Source organism: Solanum stenotomum, chromosome 2 (genome assembly GCF_019186545.1).
Source record: "Solanum stenotomum isolate F172 chromosome 2, ASM1918654v1, whole genome shotgun sequence".
Classification (NCBI taxonomy): Eukaryota; Viridiplantae; Streptophyta; class Magnoliopsida; order Solanales; family Solanaceae; genus Solanum; species Solanum stenotomum.
Window position 1 is genome coordinate 37,823,121 of NC_064283.1, and position 21,771 is coordinate 37,844,891.

At 40.2% G+C, this 21,771-nt stretch overlaps 2 protein-coding genes across 3 annotated transcripts in view; one reads left to right on the plus strand and one right to left on the minus strand.

Annotated features, from left to right (window-relative positions):
• LOC125854930 (uncharacterized) overlaps positions 1-11,291 on the minus strand; it is a 632,422-nt gene extending 621,131 nt beyond the window's left edge. Inside the window, exons 1-2 of the mRNA XM_049534537.1 lie at positions 10,343-11,291; positions 5,040-5,097 (exon numbers count right to left, since the gene is read on the minus strand). Of these exons, the coding sequence (XP_049390494.1) occupies positions 5,057-5,097; positions 10,343-11,267 (966 nt within the window). The 5' untranslated portion in view covers positions 11,268-11,291 and the 3' untranslated portion in view covers positions 5,040-5,056. The remainder of the gene's footprint in view (positions 1-5,039; positions 5,098-10,342) is intronic.
• LOC125854934 (OVARIAN TUMOR DOMAIN-containing deubiquitinating enzyme 1) overlaps positions 1-21,771 on the plus strand; it is a 1,192,864-nt gene that overhangs the window by 501,767 nt on the left and 669,326 nt on the right. The window lies entirely within an intron of this gene.

The window sequence follows — 21,771 nt, forward strand, 5'->3', positions numbered from 1 at the left end:
CCTCCTATGATTTTTTGCATGTGTATTGATGTGTCATGAATGATGGGCTGCTAGTCTTGTGTCGTTTACCCCTTAATGTGTTTAAAGTGTTATTCGAGGATGAATGTTCCTTAGTGGGGGAAATTCTAACAACCCAGAAAATGATAGGTTAAACTAGAGCCTAAATGTGAAGGTTAATGTCAAGGGTTAAGGGGTTTAGTAGCTAAACGTTAAAGTACATACTAGACCCCTAAGTTCAGAAGACCTTCTAAGGTTTGATTGAGGATGCAAGGCCAAGAGTCAATCCAAAAAGGGGCAAGACCTTACCAAAGGCCAAGGCAACCCCAAGCTTGGCAAGACACTGCCCAAGGACCACAACCACTTTCACGACTAGTGGTCTTTACCACGATCCGTGAAAGGGCTCATGAGGTCCCTTAGGCATGTGTGAGGCATGGCCTTGAGGCCTAACCACTGCTTAGGAACCACGACCTTCACCAAGACTCGCGGTCTTGACCACAGAGCGTGGGAGGTCTCGTGGTCTTGCATTGGAATTGTGGGAGCCTTGTGTGCATAAGACACCATCTAGACACTGCCTACCATCACCACGAGGGTCTTCACGACCCGTGGTGGCCACCATGAGCCGTGGTTCCACCCGTGGTTTGCAAGACAGCGTGTCCAAGAAAGTACCAAGCCAAGGTACCCCTTCACGAGCCACTTCACGACTAGTGGTCATGACCAAGGATCATGGGAATGCTCGTGTGGTTGCCTTAGCTTGGTGGGAGTTGTCCATGATTTAGAAGGCTACTGCATCAAAGACCACAGGCACCACCACGAGCCATGGTGTCCTAGACGGTTCGTCAAAGTGGACGTGAAGGTCACTTAGCCTCAAAGGAGGCAAGGCAACTTTGCCTAGATGCTTCCTCCATGACCACGACCATCACCACGACTCGTGGTCTTGACCATGGATTGTGAGAGGTCTCGTGGATTTGCCTTAGGCCTTTGGGGGATTGGAAAGATGGAGGAGTGCACTGGTCAAGAGACCGCGGGCACTACCACGACCCGTGATGCCCCTCACGACCCGTTTGGTTGGGCATGGTCCCTGACAGGGCTGCCCAAATTAAGGGCTTTTGTGTAATTTCCTTTTTATTAATTGTTAAGTTGGGTTGATTTTAAATGGTTTATATCACTAGTATATATAATTTTAAGTCCTAAAATAAGTCATTAACTCATTATTTCTCTAAAACCCAAAAGAAGCTTTAAAAAATTCTCTCTCTAAACTCAAGGAAGAAGAAGGAAGCCATTGAAGCTATGGTTGGTGGATTCCAAGGTGTTCCTTCTTCAAATTTCGTGGGGATTCAATAGCAAGGTTGGTAGTCTTCATCCTTGTCTAACTTTTCATTCAAGGAGCCAATTCCAAAGGTGATTTCAAGTATCAAAAACCTAGGGTTTTACTCACTCTCATGGGTTCTTTCATCAAACATTTTCAAATGGTTTCTAATGAAAAATTATGATTTTATAAGTGTTTAATTGATGATTTATGATTAAAATACTCTATGAATCCATGAATTCTCTCAATTCCCAAATTGTGCCTTTATGAAGTGGTTTTGATGATTATGAAAGTTTATGAATGGAATATGTCTAAATTGCTTTGGATTATTGAATTGTATCATTATGTATGTGTTAATTATGGTAAATTGAAGGTTTGTTGGTGACTTATGATCACGGCCTTGGAAGGGCAAGTTATGACTAATTCATATGTTGAAGTAGAATTGTGCTTGAGCTAATGATCCACTTGAAAGGTGGAGAAGTTTAATTACTATGTAGGATTTATGATATGAAGTATGTGTGTGTGATCTAAATTAATGTATTATGATCATTTTTAGTATGAATGATGATGATTATGTGAAAGGCTATTCTCACATACACACACTCATGAATGACTAATGAATGCAGTTTTCTAAGATAATGTTAATGATGATAGGTTAATTGAAAGGATATTCTCAATTGTACTTTAATGAATGATAAGGACTTGTTGTGAAAGAAATTTCTCACAATAAGGGGATTCTTAGATGAAAGGCTATTCTAATCTTTGAATCTATGAGCTTTCCAATGAATGAATGAATGTTGGGTTTGGGATGGATGCTCATCCGGGAGTTGAGGCAGAGTATCTAGTAACAATATCTTATCACATAATGAACTAATGTAATTAATGTAATTTATTTCGTAGGGAATAATGTTAAGCACCGAGTGGATATGGCTTGAGATGGGTGCTCATCCGTGAGTTGAGGCAAGGTACCTAGTAGCAATCTCATGAGATGGATGCTCATCCGTGAGTTAAGGTAGGGTATCTAGTAGAAATATCCCTATCCCTTAAACTATGTGCCCACATAGGTCTAGCTAGTGGATCCACTTAAGCTAAAAACAATGGTCCTACCTTAGACAAGTAGGAATCCCTTTATCCGGAGAGGGTGACATCGGGATTCCATGAATTGCTCACATGGTCTATGAAAGTTAAGGCTTACTCCCACAAAGAATGTTAATGAACTATTGCTTCTAAAGAATGCACTTCTTAGTGTGGGTGGTGGAATGGGACGCCATTTATGCTTTGCACAAGTAGGCTTTGAGAGGGGTCATGGTGTGTTCCTTTATAATGTTAGGTGTAATGAATGGGATCTTATGATCATGTTAATAAGAATGTTGATCTAATTTTTAATGAATGATTGTGCTCTTAATCTAATGAAGCTGATAAAGAATGTTGACTTATGTGGTTAATGGAATTATGCATGCTATACATGGATTGTATTATGAGTTACTTCCTTGTTATGACTTATTGTATGTCAATGTGCCTTGCCTATGGTAACTTCAAAGGAGTACTTAGTGTGAGTAGTAATAAGGGATGCTACTTGCACATTGCACAAGTATGACTTAGAGTTGTCTTAGGTGATGGTCCTTATGTGTTAATATGAGTTATTAAGTGTTATGTCTTTTATGTATGATTATGGTATAAAGATGGAAAGGTTGAATGGTAAGTTCACTTTGAAGACCTTGAGGTGGTACTTGGTTTGGATAGTGGTATGGAATGCTATTCATAATATGCACTAAGCATAACTTGAGGGTTACTTGAGGTGAAGATTCAATGTGAGGGTAATGGGTTATATGTTGATTATAAATCTAATGTGGATATGCGACTTATATGTTGATTATGTCTTGTATTTTGCCGCATATGCTTATGTTCATGAAGGTTTTATCAAAATGACATCTATCATGACTTTCAAATAAAGTGTTTGTTTTAAGCATGTTTTTGCATGGCTATCATAGTTAGTACTTAATTGTGCTAACCCATATTTTCTCTTATTTTTACTACAAGTGTAGGTTCCGGCAAGTGATTTGATTCTCCCTAGCTGAAGCTTGGATTAGAGTTCTACCAAGACATCTTTTGGCATGTCCTCATTGATCGAGGACAAGGACTTTTAATGTTTGTAGTTCTCTCATGTACTAGACTATTTTATATTTCTATTGTAAAGGGTTGTGTCCCTACGCTTGTTTAAAGTTTTGTCTAAGATGGCCATGTTAGAATTTAGTAGACTTTCGCTTGCTTTTAAATGATATGTCATTTATTGTTTGATTTATTAAAGAAAAGTTTTAAATTCCGCGCTATTTCTATATATCGAATGTTATGAATGCTAAGAGGCTTGTACGAGACCCCTTCGGGGTCAAGTACGCCGTATCGTATCCGGGGCCTAGACTCGGGTCGTGACAAGGTAGGAACTACATCTAGCAACCCAATATGCATAAAATTTCTACATTTCTAATATTCAAAGAGGAACTATCATCTCTAAGCTAAAAGCACACTCAACACTCAACACAATCTATACTCAAAACATACATCCAAAGAGGAATCTCTCAACTTCAAGCTAACGCATGTTCATCAATTCATCTCATTAGGTCTACAGGAAACTCGTCAATGAACTACAACATGATGAAAATCAATCATATAAATTCATTTTTTTTCCAAAACACATGTTTTTCATAAACATTTATAACATAAGGAAATCATGGGAACATCTAAAACACACATGACTTCATACGAGGAACAAACCATGAGGAACTCATTATCTCAAGCTAGAGAAAGAGTAGAAGGAAAAATATTAGGATATCGGGACTTCATAACGACCTCGGCCTCCCAAGTAGCACCCTAAACTAAGTGAACCCTCTAAAATACTTTCACATAAGCAACTTCTTTGTTCCTCAATTTCTTAACTTGCCAGTCTAAGATCACATTCGGTACTCCTTCATAAGAGAGATTCTCATGAACTCCCAACCCTTTTAAGAGATCTATGAATGTCGGATCTCCAACATCACTTCCTTAACATAAGGACATGGAAAAATGGATCCACTGATGCCAACTCATTAGGCAACTCTAGCTCATAAGGAACCTTACCAACACGTCTCAAGATCTAATATGGGCCTACAAAACGGGGACCAAGCTTCTCTTACATCCCAAAACTCATTACACCCTTCTTGGGTGAGAATTTCAAGTAAACCCACATCATGTACATTAGGAATACTCACGACCTTGCTATCTAACCGCACCGTCTGCCCTTTGGGAGAAAGCCTAAACAGACTTTCTAAGCATTGCTTCTTTCAATTCTACTGAGGTTGGATCAAGACATCTGTCACGACCCAAGACTAGGGCCTAGACGTGACCGGCGAATGGGGAACCCGAAGGAACCCCAAACAAGCCTCATAGCGTATCTTACACATCATTGGTCGCGGAAGCAATTAAAATGACCATAAGCGATAAGCATAATCAAGGGGGAAATCGGGACTAAGGGAGCAAAAAAAAAAAAGAAGAAATGATACATAAATACCATAGATGAATCAAGCTCAAACATAATACACAACTTGTCCAACACCACCTCTAAACATAGGTACTTTAGCGGGGGCCAAGACAAACAACTGGGCTCACCCTCATAGTCAAAACATAACTAAAAGGAAAAGTCTTATACATAGCAAAAGATCATAAGCAACGTCCCCGGAATGGAGGACTCACCAATAACCTTGATAGAAAATCGTATTAGCCACGCGGAGGACGAGGGTCAAGCGGTGCTCCGGTCCCTACATGGTGACATCATGTAGGCATAGAGTATGCGTTAGTACGTTTGAATGTACTAAGTATATGGGATGCAATGCAATGCAACAAGGGATGGACATCATAGGCAAAATGCATAATCGTACCCGATAGATAGCATATTAATGAGATGATATGTATAATGATGCTTATATAAAAATCATATTTAGTAGGGCATAGTATATGTGTAGTGAGTGACCATCAATATAGTATTTCCAAGGCCTACCACCCCCTTGGAGAGGCGAAAGAGGTACAAACCCCTCAATGTGGTTACCCGGGCCTACCACCCCCCGAGCTAGGGACCAAGGTACAAACCCCTCGATATGGTTATACGGGCCTACTACCCCCCGTACTAGGCAACCAAGGTACAAACCCCTCGATACGGTTATACGGGCCTACTACCCCCCGTACTAGGCAACCAAGGTACCAACCCCTTGATACGGTTACCCGGGCCTACAACCCCCCGAGCTAGGCTTGGTCGACTCACACACTATATAGAGAAAATCATATACATGTATCCATTTCATCATCATTTCAATACTTATATAATCATCCGACTCATAGGACGTACATTGGACCTTCCATTTCATAAGAATTCTATAAATGGCATTTTATCAAACATATGGTGGGCTACTTGTTCATGTAAATAAAATCATGTGTTTCAAGAGTACTAAGTCCAACCAATTTCAAAATCCATATAAAACAGCCCACCAACAACATACATATATATATACATATATAACAACCTTCATAATTTGATCATGGAGGCATGAAAACCATAAACATCATATAATCATTCCATTTCATGATAATATACAAAAATAGACCATAATAGGATGTGTAGTAATAATTCCATAATTCAAGAGTTCATAAATGATCATAAGGACCCATAAACTTGAAGTAAAATAGAGGATAAATGGTTGGACTTGTGGAAAGGAAGGTTTCCACAATCAACCCACATACCTCAACTTTGGAGAATTCTTGATGAAGATTGGAATGGAGAATTGCTTGAGATTGAATCTTGAATCCGGAATTAAAGCTTGGGATCCTTGAATTTGGTTGATGATCTTGGTGGAATTTTTGGAGAGGGTTTAGAGAGAGTTTTTGGATGTTTTGAAGTTAAATGACTAAGTATGGATATGTCCCCTTTTTATAAAAACGTCCCAACACTTAGAAAAAAATTGAGGCGGGTGAACAGTGTTTTCGGCTACTGGAATTTGCATTTTCTGCCGGACAGGTTTTACGAAAATGGTCATAACTCCTTCATCCTAACTCGGAATGAGGTGAAACAAATTGCGTTGGAAAGCTAACTCACAGAGCTTTAATTTTGATAGTTTGAGCTCCTTCCAGTTCCTTGTGTGCTGAGAGATATGCCCCTTTAAAGTTGACCCTCAAAATCGCATTTTTTGCGATTTTCGAATTTTGATACGGTTGTTCTAAAATTCGGGTTAGACTCATTTCCCACTCAATTTGACCCCCTGAATAAGAATATGAAGTCGAATTTCCGAAATGATGCACGGATTTTGAGATATATGGAAATTACAATTTTAGGTGTTTTCGAAGCACATTTTCGGGCATTTTTGGGGTCGTTTCAATATCTCCCCCTTGGGAACATTCGTCCCCGAATGTCAAAGAAACGTACATGAGAAACACAAACATGGCAAATTCAGCCCACATAGGGATGCAACAATGCACTTACACCTCATTTCAAAAACTTCAACATAGTTGTAAAACCACAATGAACTTGTTAACTTAAACATGAATGTATGCAATGACATGGTGGCTGAACTTAAGACCTGAGATTTTATAAAGGGTTTAGATCAATACCTTAAGCTTGAGTGGAGTGGAAAAGATAAGGATATCGCCTTTGCATGTCCGCTTCGGCCTCCCAAGTAGCACTTTCAACTTGTTGATTTCTCCAAAGGACCTTAACGGAAGCCACATCTTTGTTTCTCAACCTCTTCACTTGTCTATCTAAAATCTGGACCGGAACCTCTTCATAGGTCAAATTATCTTCAACAACACCCACAACATCAAGAGGCACAATGGCATTCGGATCACCCACACACTTCCTCAACATAGACACATGAAATACCGGATGAACCAAATCCATTTCGCTAGGCAATTCCAACTCATAAGCTACCTTGCCAATTCTCCTCATCACCTTATAAGGACCCACGTATCTTGGGCTCAACTTGCCCTTCTTACCAAAACGAACCACACCCTTCATGGGTGACACCTTCAAATAGACCCAATCACCAACTTGGAATTCAAGAGCCCTTCTCCTCACATCGGCATAGGACTTTTGGCGACTTTGGGCCGTCTTCAACCTTTCTCTAATCATCCTAACCTTCTCAAGAGCCTCCATAACTAGATCTGGTCCTAACAAGGCCACCTCACCAACCTCAAACCACCCAACCGGTGATCTACAACGCCTCCCATAGAGAGCCTCAAAAGGAGCCATACCGATGCTAGAATGATAGCTATTGTTATAGGCAAACTCAATCAATGGAAGATGATCATCCCAACTACCCTTAAGCTCCAATACACAAGCCCTAAGCATATCCTCAAGTGTTTGGATAGTCCTTTCGGCTTGTCCATCCGTTTGCGGGTGAAAGGCCGTAGTAAGCTTAACTCTCGTACCTAGACCCCTTTGAAAGGACTTCCAAAAGTGTGAAGTAAATTGAGTACCACGGTCCGATATGATGGATAGAGGAATCCCATGCAACCTTACCAAGTCATGAATATATAACCTTGCATAATCTTCCGCCCCATATGTTGTCTTTACCGGTAGAAAATGAGCCGATTTTGTCATCCTATCAACCACCACCCAAATAGAATCAAAACCTTTTCTAGTCTTGGGTAAACCAACTACAAAATCCATATTAATTTCTTCCCACTTCCAAGTAGGAATCTCTATGTCTTGGGTTAGACCACCCGGCCTTTGATGTTCGGCCTTGACTTGTTGACAACTATGACAACCGGAGACGAATTTGGCAATGTCCTTCTTCATGCCTCCCCACCAATACACATCCCTCAAATCTCTATACATTTTGGTGGAACCGGGGTGAATGGAGTAGGAAGAATTATGAGCCTCCTCAAGAATTTTCTCCCTCAAACCATCAACACAAGGCACACACAACCTACCTTGGTACCTAAGGGCACCATCTCCCCCTTGGGAGAAAACTTCCACCTTACCCTCTTTCACCAAGGCCTTCAATTCTAACAAGGAAGAGTCAAGATCTTGTTTTGCTATCACCTCATCAACCAAGGAAGACCTAGCACCATCAACAACGACCACACCACCATTACTAATTTCTTCCAACCTAACCCCCAACCTAGCCAACCGATGCACCTCCCTAGCCATTTCCCTATCACCAATATCAACATGAGCTAGGCTACCCATAGACACCCTACTCAAAGCATCCGCCACCACATTAGCTTTACCGGGATGATAATGCACACTCATATCATAATCTTTAAGAAATTCTAGCCACCTTCTTTGTCTCAAGTTGAGGTCTTTTTGGGTGAAGACATATTGGAGGCTCTTATGATCGGTGAACACATCAACATGTACCCCATACAAGTAATGACGCCAAATCTTTAAAGCAAACACCACCGCGGCTAATTCAAGGTCATGCGTAGGATAGTTCTTTTCATGCACTTTGAGTTGTCTAGACGCATAGGCTATCACCTTACCATTTTGCATTAGGACACAACCCAAGCCAACTCTAGAAGCATCACAATACACAACGAATCCCTCAAGCCCATCCGGTAGTGACAATATAGGAGCGGACACAAGTTTATCTTTCAAGGTTTGAAAACTCCTTTCACACTCGTCGGTCCACTCAAACTTAGCCTTCTTTTGTGTCAACTTAGTCATGGAAGAAGCAATAGAAGAAAACCCATTCACAAATCTCCGATAGTAACCCGCTAAGCCCAAGAAGCTCCTAATATCCGACGGGGTCAATGGCCTAGGCCAATTTCTAATCACATCGGTCTTCTTAGGATCTACCTTAATACCATCCCCCGACACCACATGACCTAGGAAGGCAACCTCCCTCAACCAAAATTCACACTTTTCATACTTGGCATACAACTTCTCCTCTCTCAATCTTTGCAACACAACCCTCAAGTGACCCATATGTTCTTCCTCGCTATGCGAATAGATTAAAATATCATCAATGAAGACCACAACAAAGGAATCAAGGTGGGGTTTAAAGATCCTATTCATTAGGTCCATGAAGATAGCCGGTGCATTGGTCAACCCAAAGGACATGACCACAAATTCATAATGCCCATACCTAGTCCGGAAGGCTGTCTTGGGAATGTCACACTCCCTCACCTTCACTTGATGATACCCGGACCGAAGATCAATCTTAGAGAAGTGGCTAGCCCCTTGCAATTGGTCGAACAAGTCATCAATCCTAGGAAGAGGATATTTATTCTTGATGGTGACCCTATTGAGTTGCCGGTAATCAATACACATCCTAAGGGACCCATCTTTCTTCTTCACAAACAACACCGGTGCACCCCATGGTGATTGGCTAGGCCTAATAAAACCCTTCTCCAACAAGTCCCTCAATTGTTCCTTCAACTCCTTTAACTCCGCCGGGGCCATACGATAAGGGGGGATAGAAATGGGTTGAGTATCGGGGAGGAGGTCTATGCCAAAATCTATTTCCCTTTCGGGAGGAACACCGGGAAGGTCATTAGGAAAGACATCAAGGAATTCATTTACGATCGGAACCGACTCTATAGGAAGGGTTTTGGACTCCACATCCCTAACCCTCACAAGGTGATAGAGACACCCCTTAGAGATCAACTTACGGGCTTTAATGCAAGAGATGAACCTACCCTTGACTACCACATTTTGGCTCTCCCACTCAAGAATGGGTTCACTTGGGAATTGGAACTTGACCCTACGGGTTCTACAATCAATGGAAGCATAGTATGCATGCAACCAATCCATCCCAAGAACAACATCAAAATCGACCATGTTCAACTCAACAAGATCACAAGGCAATATTTTATGCAAGATGCAAATAGGACAATTTCTATAGACCTTCCTAGCAACAATATATGCACCAATAGGAGTAGACACCTTATATGACTCACGCAACAATTCGGGCTCAACATGAAACTTTTTGGCAACAAAGGGGGTGACAAAAGAAAGAGAGGCACCCGGATCAATTAATGCATATACATCAAAGTCAAAGATTTTCAACATACCGGTAACGACGTCGGGGACTTCATCGACCCCTTGCCTCCCATGCAAAGCATAAAATCGATTGTGCCTTGGGGCACCATCTTGTCGGCCCCCTCTCCCCAAAGGAACCGCATTGGCACCTTGTGGACGGACCTCCTTACCCTTGTTGCGATTTCGAGGACAATCCATTGCCTTGTGCCCCATTTCCCCACAACTATAGCAAGCACCGGTATTTCTCAAGCACGGGCCACCATGGCCCTTACCACACTTCGGACATACATCAATAGGACCCATACCCCTAACACCTTGGGCCCTTGGAACATCATTGGCAAACCCCTTATGGAGCGCATGAGAAGACCCTTGACCTTGATGAAACCGGCCTCCCGTTCTACTTTGGAACTTGCCCTCAAAACGGGCCCTCTTGGCCTCATGACCCCTCCTCTTCCTCAACTTCTCCTCCTCCATTTGTTCGGCATAGACCATCAAGCGGGACAAGTCCATGTCACTAATCAACATTGCGGACCGGCATTCTTCACTCACTAGGTCGGACACACCCATCACGAATTTGTTCATTCTAGACCGTGAGTCGGCAACCAAGTGTGGAGCATACCTTGAAAGTTGGTTAAACTTGAGGGCATACTCCCTCACACTCATAGACCCTTGTTTTAAATTCATGAACTCCACCAATTTGGCTTCCCTAAGCTCAAGAGGAAAGAATCGATTAAGGAAAGCCGTTTTGAACTCTTCCCAATGCACCACATAGTTTACCCCCTTCTCTTCCTTCCATTGGTTGTACCATATTTGGGCCACCCCTTTTAGTTGGTAGGCCGCCAACTCCGCCTTATCTTCTGACTTCACGCCCATGATAGCTAATATCTTGAGGACTTCATCAATGAACTCTTGAGGGTCTTCATTTAACTTAGACCCATAGAATTCCGGGGGATTCATCCGCACGAAGTCTCTCACCCGAGATGCCGGGGTAGGAGCCTGAGGAGCTTGGGCCCCGTGGTTGGCTTGATTAGCCATAGCTTGGGCAAATAAAGTAAGGGCATCCCGAAGATCCCCATTGGTCGGTTGTTCCTCGGGTGCGCGGGCTCGTCTTCCTCTTGTATTAGGCATGATCTAGCATAGCAAAGAACAACCGTTAGGAAAAAAAGAACTTAATTCAACTCTACCGCACGACTTAGAACATGAAGAAGGGAAACATTTCCTAAAACGTCTCATAGCCTCCTACTCATAATTGTGGTGCACAACACAACCATGAATCGGACTCTAATCAACGCGGTGTGTTGGACTCCGAGGATCTATCAACCTAGTGCTCTGATACCAAGTTTGTCACGACCCAAGCCTAGGGCCTAGACGTGACCGGCGAATGGGGAACCCGAAGGAACCCCAAACAAGCCTCATAGCGTATCTTACACATCATTGGTCGCGGAAGCAATTAAAATGACCATAAGCGATAAGCATAATCAAGGGGGAAATCGGGACTAAGGGAGCAAAAAAAAAAAAAGAAGAAATGATACATAAATACCATAGATGAATCAAGCTCAAACATAATACACAACTTGTCCAACACCACCTCTAAACATAGGTACTTTAGCGGGGGCCAAGACAAACAACTGGGCTCACCCTCATAGTCAAAACATAACTAAAAGGAAAAGTCTTATACATAGCAAAAGATCATAAGCAACGTCCCCGGAATGGAGGACTCACCAATAACCTTGATAGAAAATCGTATTAGCCACGCGGAGGACGAGGGTCAAGCGGTGCTCCGGTCCCTACATGGTGACATCATGTAGGCATAGAGTATGCGTTAGTACGTTTGAATGTACTAAGTATATGGGATGCAATGCAATGCAACAAGGGATGGACATCATAGGCAAAATGCATAATCGTACCCGATAGATAGCATATTAATGAGATGATATGTATAATGATGCTTATATAAAAATCATATTTAGTAGGGCATAGTATATGTGTAGTGAGTGACCATCAATATAGTATTTCCAAGGCCTACCACCCCCTTGGAGAGGCGAAAGAGGTACAAACCCCTCAATGTGGTTACCCGGGCCTACCACCCCCCGAGCTAGGGACCAAGGTACAAACCCCTCGATATGGTTATACGGGCCTACTACCCCCCGTACTAGGCAACCAAGGTACAAACCCCTCGATACGGTTATACGGGCCTACTACCCCCCGTACTAGGCAACCAAGGTACCAACCCCTTGATACGGTTACCCGGGCCTACAACCCCCCGAGCTAGGCTTGGTCGACTCACACACTATATAGAGAAAATCATATACATGTATCCATTTCATCATCATTTCAATACTTATATAATCATCCGACTCATAGGACGTACATTGGACCTTCCATTTCATAAGAATTCTATAAATGGCATTTTATCAAACATATGGTGGGCTACTTGTTCATGTAAATAAAATCATGTGTTTCAAGAGTACTAAGTCCAACCAATTTCAAAATCCATATAAAACAGCCCACCAACAACATACATATATATATACATATATAACAACCTTCATAATTTGATCATGGAGGCATGAAAACCATAAACATCATATAATCATTCCATTTCATGATAATATACAAAAATAGACCATAATAGGATGTGTAGTAATAATTCCATAATTCAAGAGTTCATAAATGATCATAAGGACCCATAAACTTGAAGTAAAATAGAGGATAAATGGTTGGACTTGTGGAAAGGAAGGTTTCCACAATCAACCCACATACCTCAACTTTGGAGAATTCTTGATGAAGATTGGAATGGAGAATTGCTTGAGATTGAATCTTGAATCCGGAATTAAAGCTTGGGATCCTTGAATTTGGTTGATGATCTTGGTGGAATTTTTGGAGAGGGTTTAGAGAGAGTTTTTGGATGTTTTGAAGTTAAATGACTAAGTATGGATATGTCCCCTTTTATAAAAAAACGTCCCAACACTTAGAAAAAAATTGAGGCGGGTGAACAGTGTTTTCGGCTACTGGAATTTGCATTTTCTGCCAGACAGGTTTTACGAAAATGGTCATAACTCCTTCATCCTAACTCGGAATGAGGTGAAACAAATTGCGTTGGAAAGCTAACTCACAGAGCTTTAATTTTGATAGTTTGAGCTCCTTCCAGTTCCTTATGTTCTAAGAGATATGCCTCTTTAAAGTTGACCCTGAAAATCGCATTTTTTTTGCGATTTTCGAATTTTGATACGGTTGCTTTAAAATTCGGGTTAGACCCATTTTCCACTCAATTTTACCCCCTGAATAAGAATATGAAGTCGAATTTCCGAAATCATGCACGGATTTTGAGATATATGGAAATTACAATTATAGGTGTTTCCGAAGCACATTTTCGGGCATTTTTGGGGTCGTTTCAACATCACTAAGTTTTCACATCCGTCCCATATGACAAATTCATATATCAAGGTATTATCTAAACACCCTATTCATCAAATTCATACATGTCATCGGGGTATTAGTCAAACCAAACAACATCCCCAACACTCATAATGACCATATCGGGTTCTATAATCAATAGAAGCATACTAAGAGTGAAGCCAATCTCTACCAAGGATAACATCAACTCCTTGCATATCAAGTCCTATCTAGTCACATAGCCATAATTGGCATCACCAAAGACAAGGGAACACCAGGATCTAATAAAGCATAAACATCAAGTTGGAAAACTCTTAACATACCAGTAACCACGTCTGGAGGACACTCTTGTTCACTTTGAGTCTAAAGAGCATAGAACCTATTTTGCTTTGGAGCAGTGGAACCCGAACCAGTAGGAGGAGCTTGATTTCCCTCTCTTCTCTTAGCCGTACTCATTGAGCAATCCCTCCTTTTGTGATCACTTTCCCCACAACCGAAGCAACCCTCTATGCCAGCTAAACACCTACCTTCTTGCATCTTTTCACACCTAGCACATGTAGGCCATAGGGATTCACTACTAATTCCTTGTGGTCTAGGGTTAGACACCCGATCTTCATTATTGAACCTAGGAGGATTTGATTAACATTGATTGGAAAATCTTAGTCGATATCTAGAACGACCATGTCCATCGGAGCTTACATGAGAGGAATTATCATCATCAATTCTAGACCACTTTTTCTCTCTAGATCTCCCTTTAAGTTTCTCCTCTTCAATCTATCGGGCATGAGTCATAAGACGAGCAATATCCATTTCATGAACAAGCATAGTCATACGACATTCTTTAACCACTAAATCGGACACTCTCAAAATGAACTTACTCATTCTCGACTTAGAGTTGGCCACTATAGATTGAGCATATTTCGACAACTAAGTGAACGTCAAAGACATCCTAGAACCATTCTAAACCTTATGCTCTAATACCAAGTTTGTCATGACCCAGGGGTACACCCTAGATGTAACATGGCGTATAAGACTCTGAGAGGCCTCATACAAGCCACTTAGCTTTCATAACATAAGATAATAGATTTTAGCGAAAATTTAAAACATTTTCAACATAATCAAAGTCTTTATAAAATGAAGCGGAAGTCTTTTACACTTGTCTCAAACCATCTAAAACATGAATGTCTTTGGGACACATCCAATACAATAGTTCAAAACATAAAATGAAAGACATAAGGAAATGGTGGTCTAATCCTCGAATGCTATGAGGACTCACGAAAGCTTCAAATATTTCTCTACTATGATCTTAGCCACGGGGATGGAAGTCAATATCGTCGGACCCTACATTTGGATAAGAAATGTAAGCAAGAGTATGCGTTAGTACAAAGATTTACTAAATATGATAGCTTGTATAAACTTCAACATAGGCATAATATAAGCATTAGTCAACATAAGACAAGCTATAAGCATAAGAGGTAACAACATAACAAATAAGAATAATCAATGCACCTAGATCATTATAATGTAAAAGGAATTCTTCTCAGGTTACCTCAACTTATCCTTAGTCAAGACTTAAGTAATCCACCTCTAGCAAAACATATCAAGAAAGGCAACTCAATCAATAATCAAGGCTAGTCTACCATCATAACAAGTAAATCTCATATTAAACATGCTTACAATACTTCCTTGAAGTAACCTTGTTTCATCATAACTATGCTACTTTGATTAGGGGCTAGTCCCTCTTTAGCAATTTCTACTATTTATGGAAGAGTACCTATTTACTAGTCCAAGACAATTCATTACCCATGAATGGTTACTATTTACTAATTCAAGACTACCAAGGAAAAGCACCCCATCATGCTAGACGAAGCTATCATGAAAGGCAATATTTTCTCATGCAAGTCCAAGCTACTCAAGGAAGGGTACTATTGCTCAATCCAAGCTAACAATGAAATGGTTTGGCCTTACCAAGTCAAGCTATCATGCAAGTATCCTCTCATGCTTTCACGACCAAAGGCTAGCCCCTAGATGCGACACTGCGTACTTGACCCCGAAGGGGTCTAATACAAGCCTCATAGCATTCTTGAACGTAGGAACATGGGAATAAGCATTTAATTGACATAGACCATGCAAGCTAGACATGGAATCCGGTGTAATGCCTTTACACCGAAAAGAGGTGGTCTTCTTGCCTAAGGAAGACCAGTAGTATTAGCTTGGATTGAATTGAATCCACTGGCTAATATCCTATGCGGGCACCTAGTTATGGGATATGAAAGATGTTCATTGAAATTCGGCCTAATGTTAGGAGAACCTCCATCTTACCATATCCTCTCGGTGCTTAGCCTACATTCCCATAGAGTAGTTTCATTAACATTACATTATCGTACTTGAGAAGGCCACCAACAATAGGCCTACCGACCCAAAGTACATTACACATGAAATGGTCACCACCATTAGGTGTACCGCTTCAAGGAACATTTAAGGATAGCCCATTGATCTTCCTAGAAAGAGCCGCCACTATTAGGTCTACCATTTCTAGGTTCATCATTTCACACAATAAAGGGCCACCACCATTAGGTCTACCGTTTCAAGGTTTAACATTCACACATGGAAGAGCCACCACTATAAGGTCTACTGATCCAAGGTTTAACATCACATTAGTTCCTAGACTCCTCATAAAAGGCCACGAACATTAGGTCTACCAATCCAAGGTTTAGCATAGAATACTTCATTAGACATTTATAGAAAGGCTACCAACATTAGCTCTACCAATTCAAGACATTAAGTCAAGATACATTCATTATTCAAGAAGAGGATGTCCTAGACTACCAATTCATGATACTTCATTCATGATAACATTTATCAATACAAGAAAAGGATGCACAAGCCTACCAATTCAAGAGGTCACAATCACCTTTACATTTCTTTATACAAGAATAGGATGCACAAGCCTACCAATTCAAGATATACAACATTACATTATAGAACCCTTTCACATTCCATCATCAACATTCATGAGTGATAAGTGAGAATATGCTTTCAATCACAACACATTTACATTCTATACAAGATCATCATTATATCGTTGAAATCACATGCATATCCTTCACATTATTCATAGTAAGTAAACACTTCCACCTTTCAAGTGGATCAATAGCTTAAGCACAATTCTACTTCAACATATAAATTAGGTCATCACTTGCCCTTTCAAGGCCATGATCAAAAGTCACCAACACACCAACAATTTACTATAATTAAGGCATGTATAGTGATACAATTCAACAATCTAAATCAATCTAGACATGATCCATCAACATTCATTCATGATCAATAAACCTACTTCATAAGGCACAATTTAGGAATTGAGAGAAATCATGGGTTCATAGAGTATTTTCATCATAAATCACCAATTAAACACCAATACAATCATAATTTGTCATTAGAAACCATTTGAAAATGTTTGATGGAAGAACCCATAAGATTGAGTGAAACCCTAGATTTTTCATACTTTGAAATCACCTTTGAATTGGCTCCTTGAATGGAAAATTAGACAAGGATCAAGATCACCATACCTTTACCTCAATAAATCCACGAAATCCCCTTGAAAAACTTGAAGATTTGACCTTGGAAGCTTGAGATCTTCACCTCCAATGGAGGTTTCTAGAAAGAGACTTTTGGAGGGGAGGGGAGGTTTTGATTTGGGGTTTTGAAGTAATGAGATGTAAAATAGAGTTTAACACTTTTAATACTCTTAAAATACCATAAATAACTTAAAATAATCGTCCCCCAACTTATTAGGACTTGGGGTGAATTTACCAATTCACCGCCACAATGGTCGAACACCTTGACAGATTGCAGGTCCAATTGACAGACCACCATCCACGGACCATGGATGGGTTCACGGACCGTCCTGTATGAGTGTGGTTCGTGACTGCAAGGTGGTTTTGGGGGCCATGACCTACGGAGTCCATCCACGGGGAGTGGATGGACCTACGGGGCGTGGTCCCCTTCCATAGGTCATCAAGTCTTTTTCAACATTCTTCATTTGGAGCAGCCTTGGGGGTTAATCTTAGGGTCCTCCTCAAGGACACCTAGGGTTGTCCATGGGGAGTCATACCTTGACGTTTAACCCCTAAACCCCTCAACCATGTCTCGGGAAAACATCAAACACCATCAAATCTCACATCAAACTCAAACACACACACCTTAGGTTCTAGTTTCACTTATTCATTTTTAGGGTCGTTACACATGCTAGTTCAAGTGAACCATTGGAAGGGTACTATTGCTCAATCCAAGGATATCCATGAGATCTACTAACTCAAGCTACCAAGCATGGCCTTGTATTACCAAGTCAAGATATTCATGAAAGAAGCATCTCATTATGCTAATTCAAGATAAGTCTTATCTATCATAGTTCATAGATTCTTTGATTTATTTTAGGTGAGAAAACCTTTCAACCTAGAATCATTCTATGTGAGAAAACCTTCACATTTATACATTCATAATGTAAATCATGTGGGTAAATCCTTCCACGATAATTTTATCTACCAATCAAAATTCATCATATAGCTTTACCCTCAAAGCCCTACTAATCATCATTCATCATACGTGCCTTAGTCTCAAGACAATCCTAATCTCAAAGCCTACAAGTCATAATTCATCATATATACTTTGATCTAAATAAATTCATGTCTATATGCTTTACTCTTAAGCAATTCATATCTATATACTCTAATCTCAAGAAATCTACATTGTATCTCATCAATCCTAGAAGAATACATCCAAATCCTCAATTTCCACTTTCATGAAGTAAATCCCATCTATATCAAATTCATCTTAGAATCATGGGTTAGGCATGGGTACATGTGAATTCATCATAAAAACATGTAATTCTATCAATTCAATCATAAACAATCATAATCCACTCATTTGGATCAATATACATAACATTAGAAGAAATCGTAACTAGAATTGGGGAATTCTTTTTCTAAATTGGGGAAATCATGGGGTCTCCATAGATGAAAAGCCATCATACCTAACAATAATGCCCACAAATGCTTGAAAACTGGAAACTTGACCTTGATCCAAGATTGAACTGTTCCTTCTTGAAGTTCTGGAGAGAGAAATATTTGAGAGAAGAACTTGGGTTTTCTTTTGAAGTTTTGAAAAAAATGACTTGAATGATGAGTTTAAAGGGTTAAAACCACTTATATAGGTTTACTAGGCTTAGTAAAAATGACATGACTTTATTCTAATTAAAACCAAAAAAGACCCATAAGCCCCTACAATAAAACTGTCAGCTACGACCCCACGAGACCCAACGATGTACCGTCGACCAAACTATGGTCCATCTTATCAACCATGGGTATATATAAAGATATTTGGCGACCCACAGACGCATGGATCACAGACCATGATTTGACCGACGGTCTATTGGTTAGGCCATGGTTCCTGCCTTTGCCAACTTATGAGGTGGCCAACCCACGGACCCTACCTATGGTCCGTAGTTCAATCCACGGGTCGTGGTTTGCCTCTCGTGGATGGCACCTTCAATTCCCTAAAATTTCTACTTTGCCTATTTCTGAATCTGGGGTGTTACATGAGTGATAGCTATTATTATAGGAAAATTCAATCAAAGGCAAATGGTCATCCCAATTTCCTTTGAAGTCAATCACACAAGCCCTTAACATATCTTCAAATGTTTGGATAGTACGCTCCGATGGTCCATCATTTGTGGATGAAAAGTCGTGCTAATCTTAACTTTAGTGTCAAGACCCTTGTGGAAAGAATTCCAAAACTGGGAAGTAAACTGAGTACCTCTATCAGAGATAATGGATAAGGGAAGTCTGTGCAACCTCACCATTTCTCTAAAATACAACTTAGCATAATCTTCGCCAAATAAGAAACCTTGACAAAAAAGAAATGGGCCGACTTCGTCATTCGGTCTACTATAACCCAAATCAAATCATATTATCGCCGAGTATGTAACAACCCTACTATGAAGTCCAAGTAGGAAGGATAATGTCTTGGGACAAACCTCCCGATTTTTGATGCTCAACATTCACTTGTTGACATTTATGATACTTAGCCACAAATCACACAATATTATTCTTCATCCTATTCCACCAATATATCTCCAGCAAATCATGGTACATCTTGGTGGCTGATGAGTCTGAGATTTGGACTTATTAGGGGCTTTGATTATATAGATTTGGTGTCCTCAAATGATTAATTTGTGCTATAAACTGATGTTAAAGCCTTGATTTTCAGGTATATGGATTGAGGAACAAAGCAAGGTTACTAACAGGCAAAAACGAAAAAAACAAACTGAAGAAATGTAGAAAGGCAAGCCGGATGATCACCAAGAGCACTAGGTGAATCACCGAGTGGCTAATTTGACCGCCTAAAGTTCCAGTGTGCCAGCCCTGAGGGAAGAAACCAAGTCGTCAATAAAAAAGGGGGCAGTCGGCGAATCGTCAAGCAGTTTCACGATGCAAAGAGTGATCTCACAAAGTTACAGGACTTTAGGATGCAGAGAACCAAGGTAAAAAGGTTATATAAGAGAGCAATGGGAGTTTCACCAAACCACTCAGTGAACCTGACTTACCTCACCTAATGGACCTTCGTGGCTTATTTTTAGCGACTATAAAAAAGATTTTGAACTATTTATTTAGTTTTTCTCTTTTCCAGATTTTAGCTTACTACCATTTTAGAATAGTTCTTAGTAAACTTAAAGCTTTTTGGAGATTCAATTCGGAGATTTTTCAAGTGGGTTACTGATTTTTTTATATTTCGAGCATTGTAAAGGCTTAATTATTCTTACCCAGTTGATGGCTAATCAATTTGGTAACCGTTTTTTACCTTTTTATGATGTTTGGCTAAAACTCCAATTCTTGGGATGTGATAATGTGATTATTGGTTAAATTAGTTCATGGGTATTGTTAATTATTAGTTTAAATGCTATATTGAAGTGGGTTTAATCTTTAGTTTTGGTTTAATTTATGAATTGTAGCTCCAAATACAGTTTTAGCCTTGTATTATTAACCTGCTCGAGAGAGAGGTTTTAGAACTAAGACTATTGATTTATGGTTTGTAGGTATTGGGTTGAGCTGGGTCCAGTTCGAGAGAACGAATACTAAACCCAATCCCACCCGTCTAGCTCGAGAGAGTGGATGAATTAAGGTGTGGGTTGTTCTTCATTGCTATGCTTGTTGATGTTCGAAAGAAATCACCTGAGTTGGAATAGTTGTTTGAGAGAAAGTTATCTCCCTTACAGTCTAGCCTACCCACTAACTTTTAGTTGTTTACTAGTAATTTCAATTACACATATATCGAAATTTGCCTATAATCGATCACATCCCGAGAATTCCTCACCTTATTGTTATCTCAAGTTGTTTTTGACTGTGTTGTAGTTGATAATTGCAAACCGAAACCCCGCATCTGACATTCATGTCACCCTTTTGATTTTTTTATGTCTTTTTCGATAATTTCTTTCTATAGCTAGTTCGATCACATTTGTACTTCTTGATTGAATTTAAACACGCACCGCTCCCTGTGAGATTCGACCCCAACTCAATTGTTGGGTTATACATTGCTTAACGATCATTTCATTTAGAATTGGATGAAGTGTATTTGATAGACGTTACACAAATCAAAATAGCACTGCTTTCGGGGAGTGGTGTTGTTTAAAATTCTTTTAGTGAGTTGAATTGTGATATTTTTAGTTATAGTTGAATCTATCTACATATTTTAGTTTTTGGTTTTGTGTTGGTTGTGTTAAACAGAGGAGGAAATGAGTGTTAACGGAAGTAATGGTAGCCAAGTGAGCCACCAAGATGATGTTGGAAACCTCAATGATGTAAATGACCCTAACATCAATGACCCAATTCCATTGGGTGATATGGGGGTAATCCGTCTACCTCCAACTGAAGTAAATGTTGTTTTTCATATTAATGGCACAATGCTTCAGCTCCTACAATTGAAAGGTTTATTTGGGGGATGGCTCATGAGGATCCCCATGAACTTCGTGAACGTTTGTAGTCTATTCTCATTCAAGAGCATATCG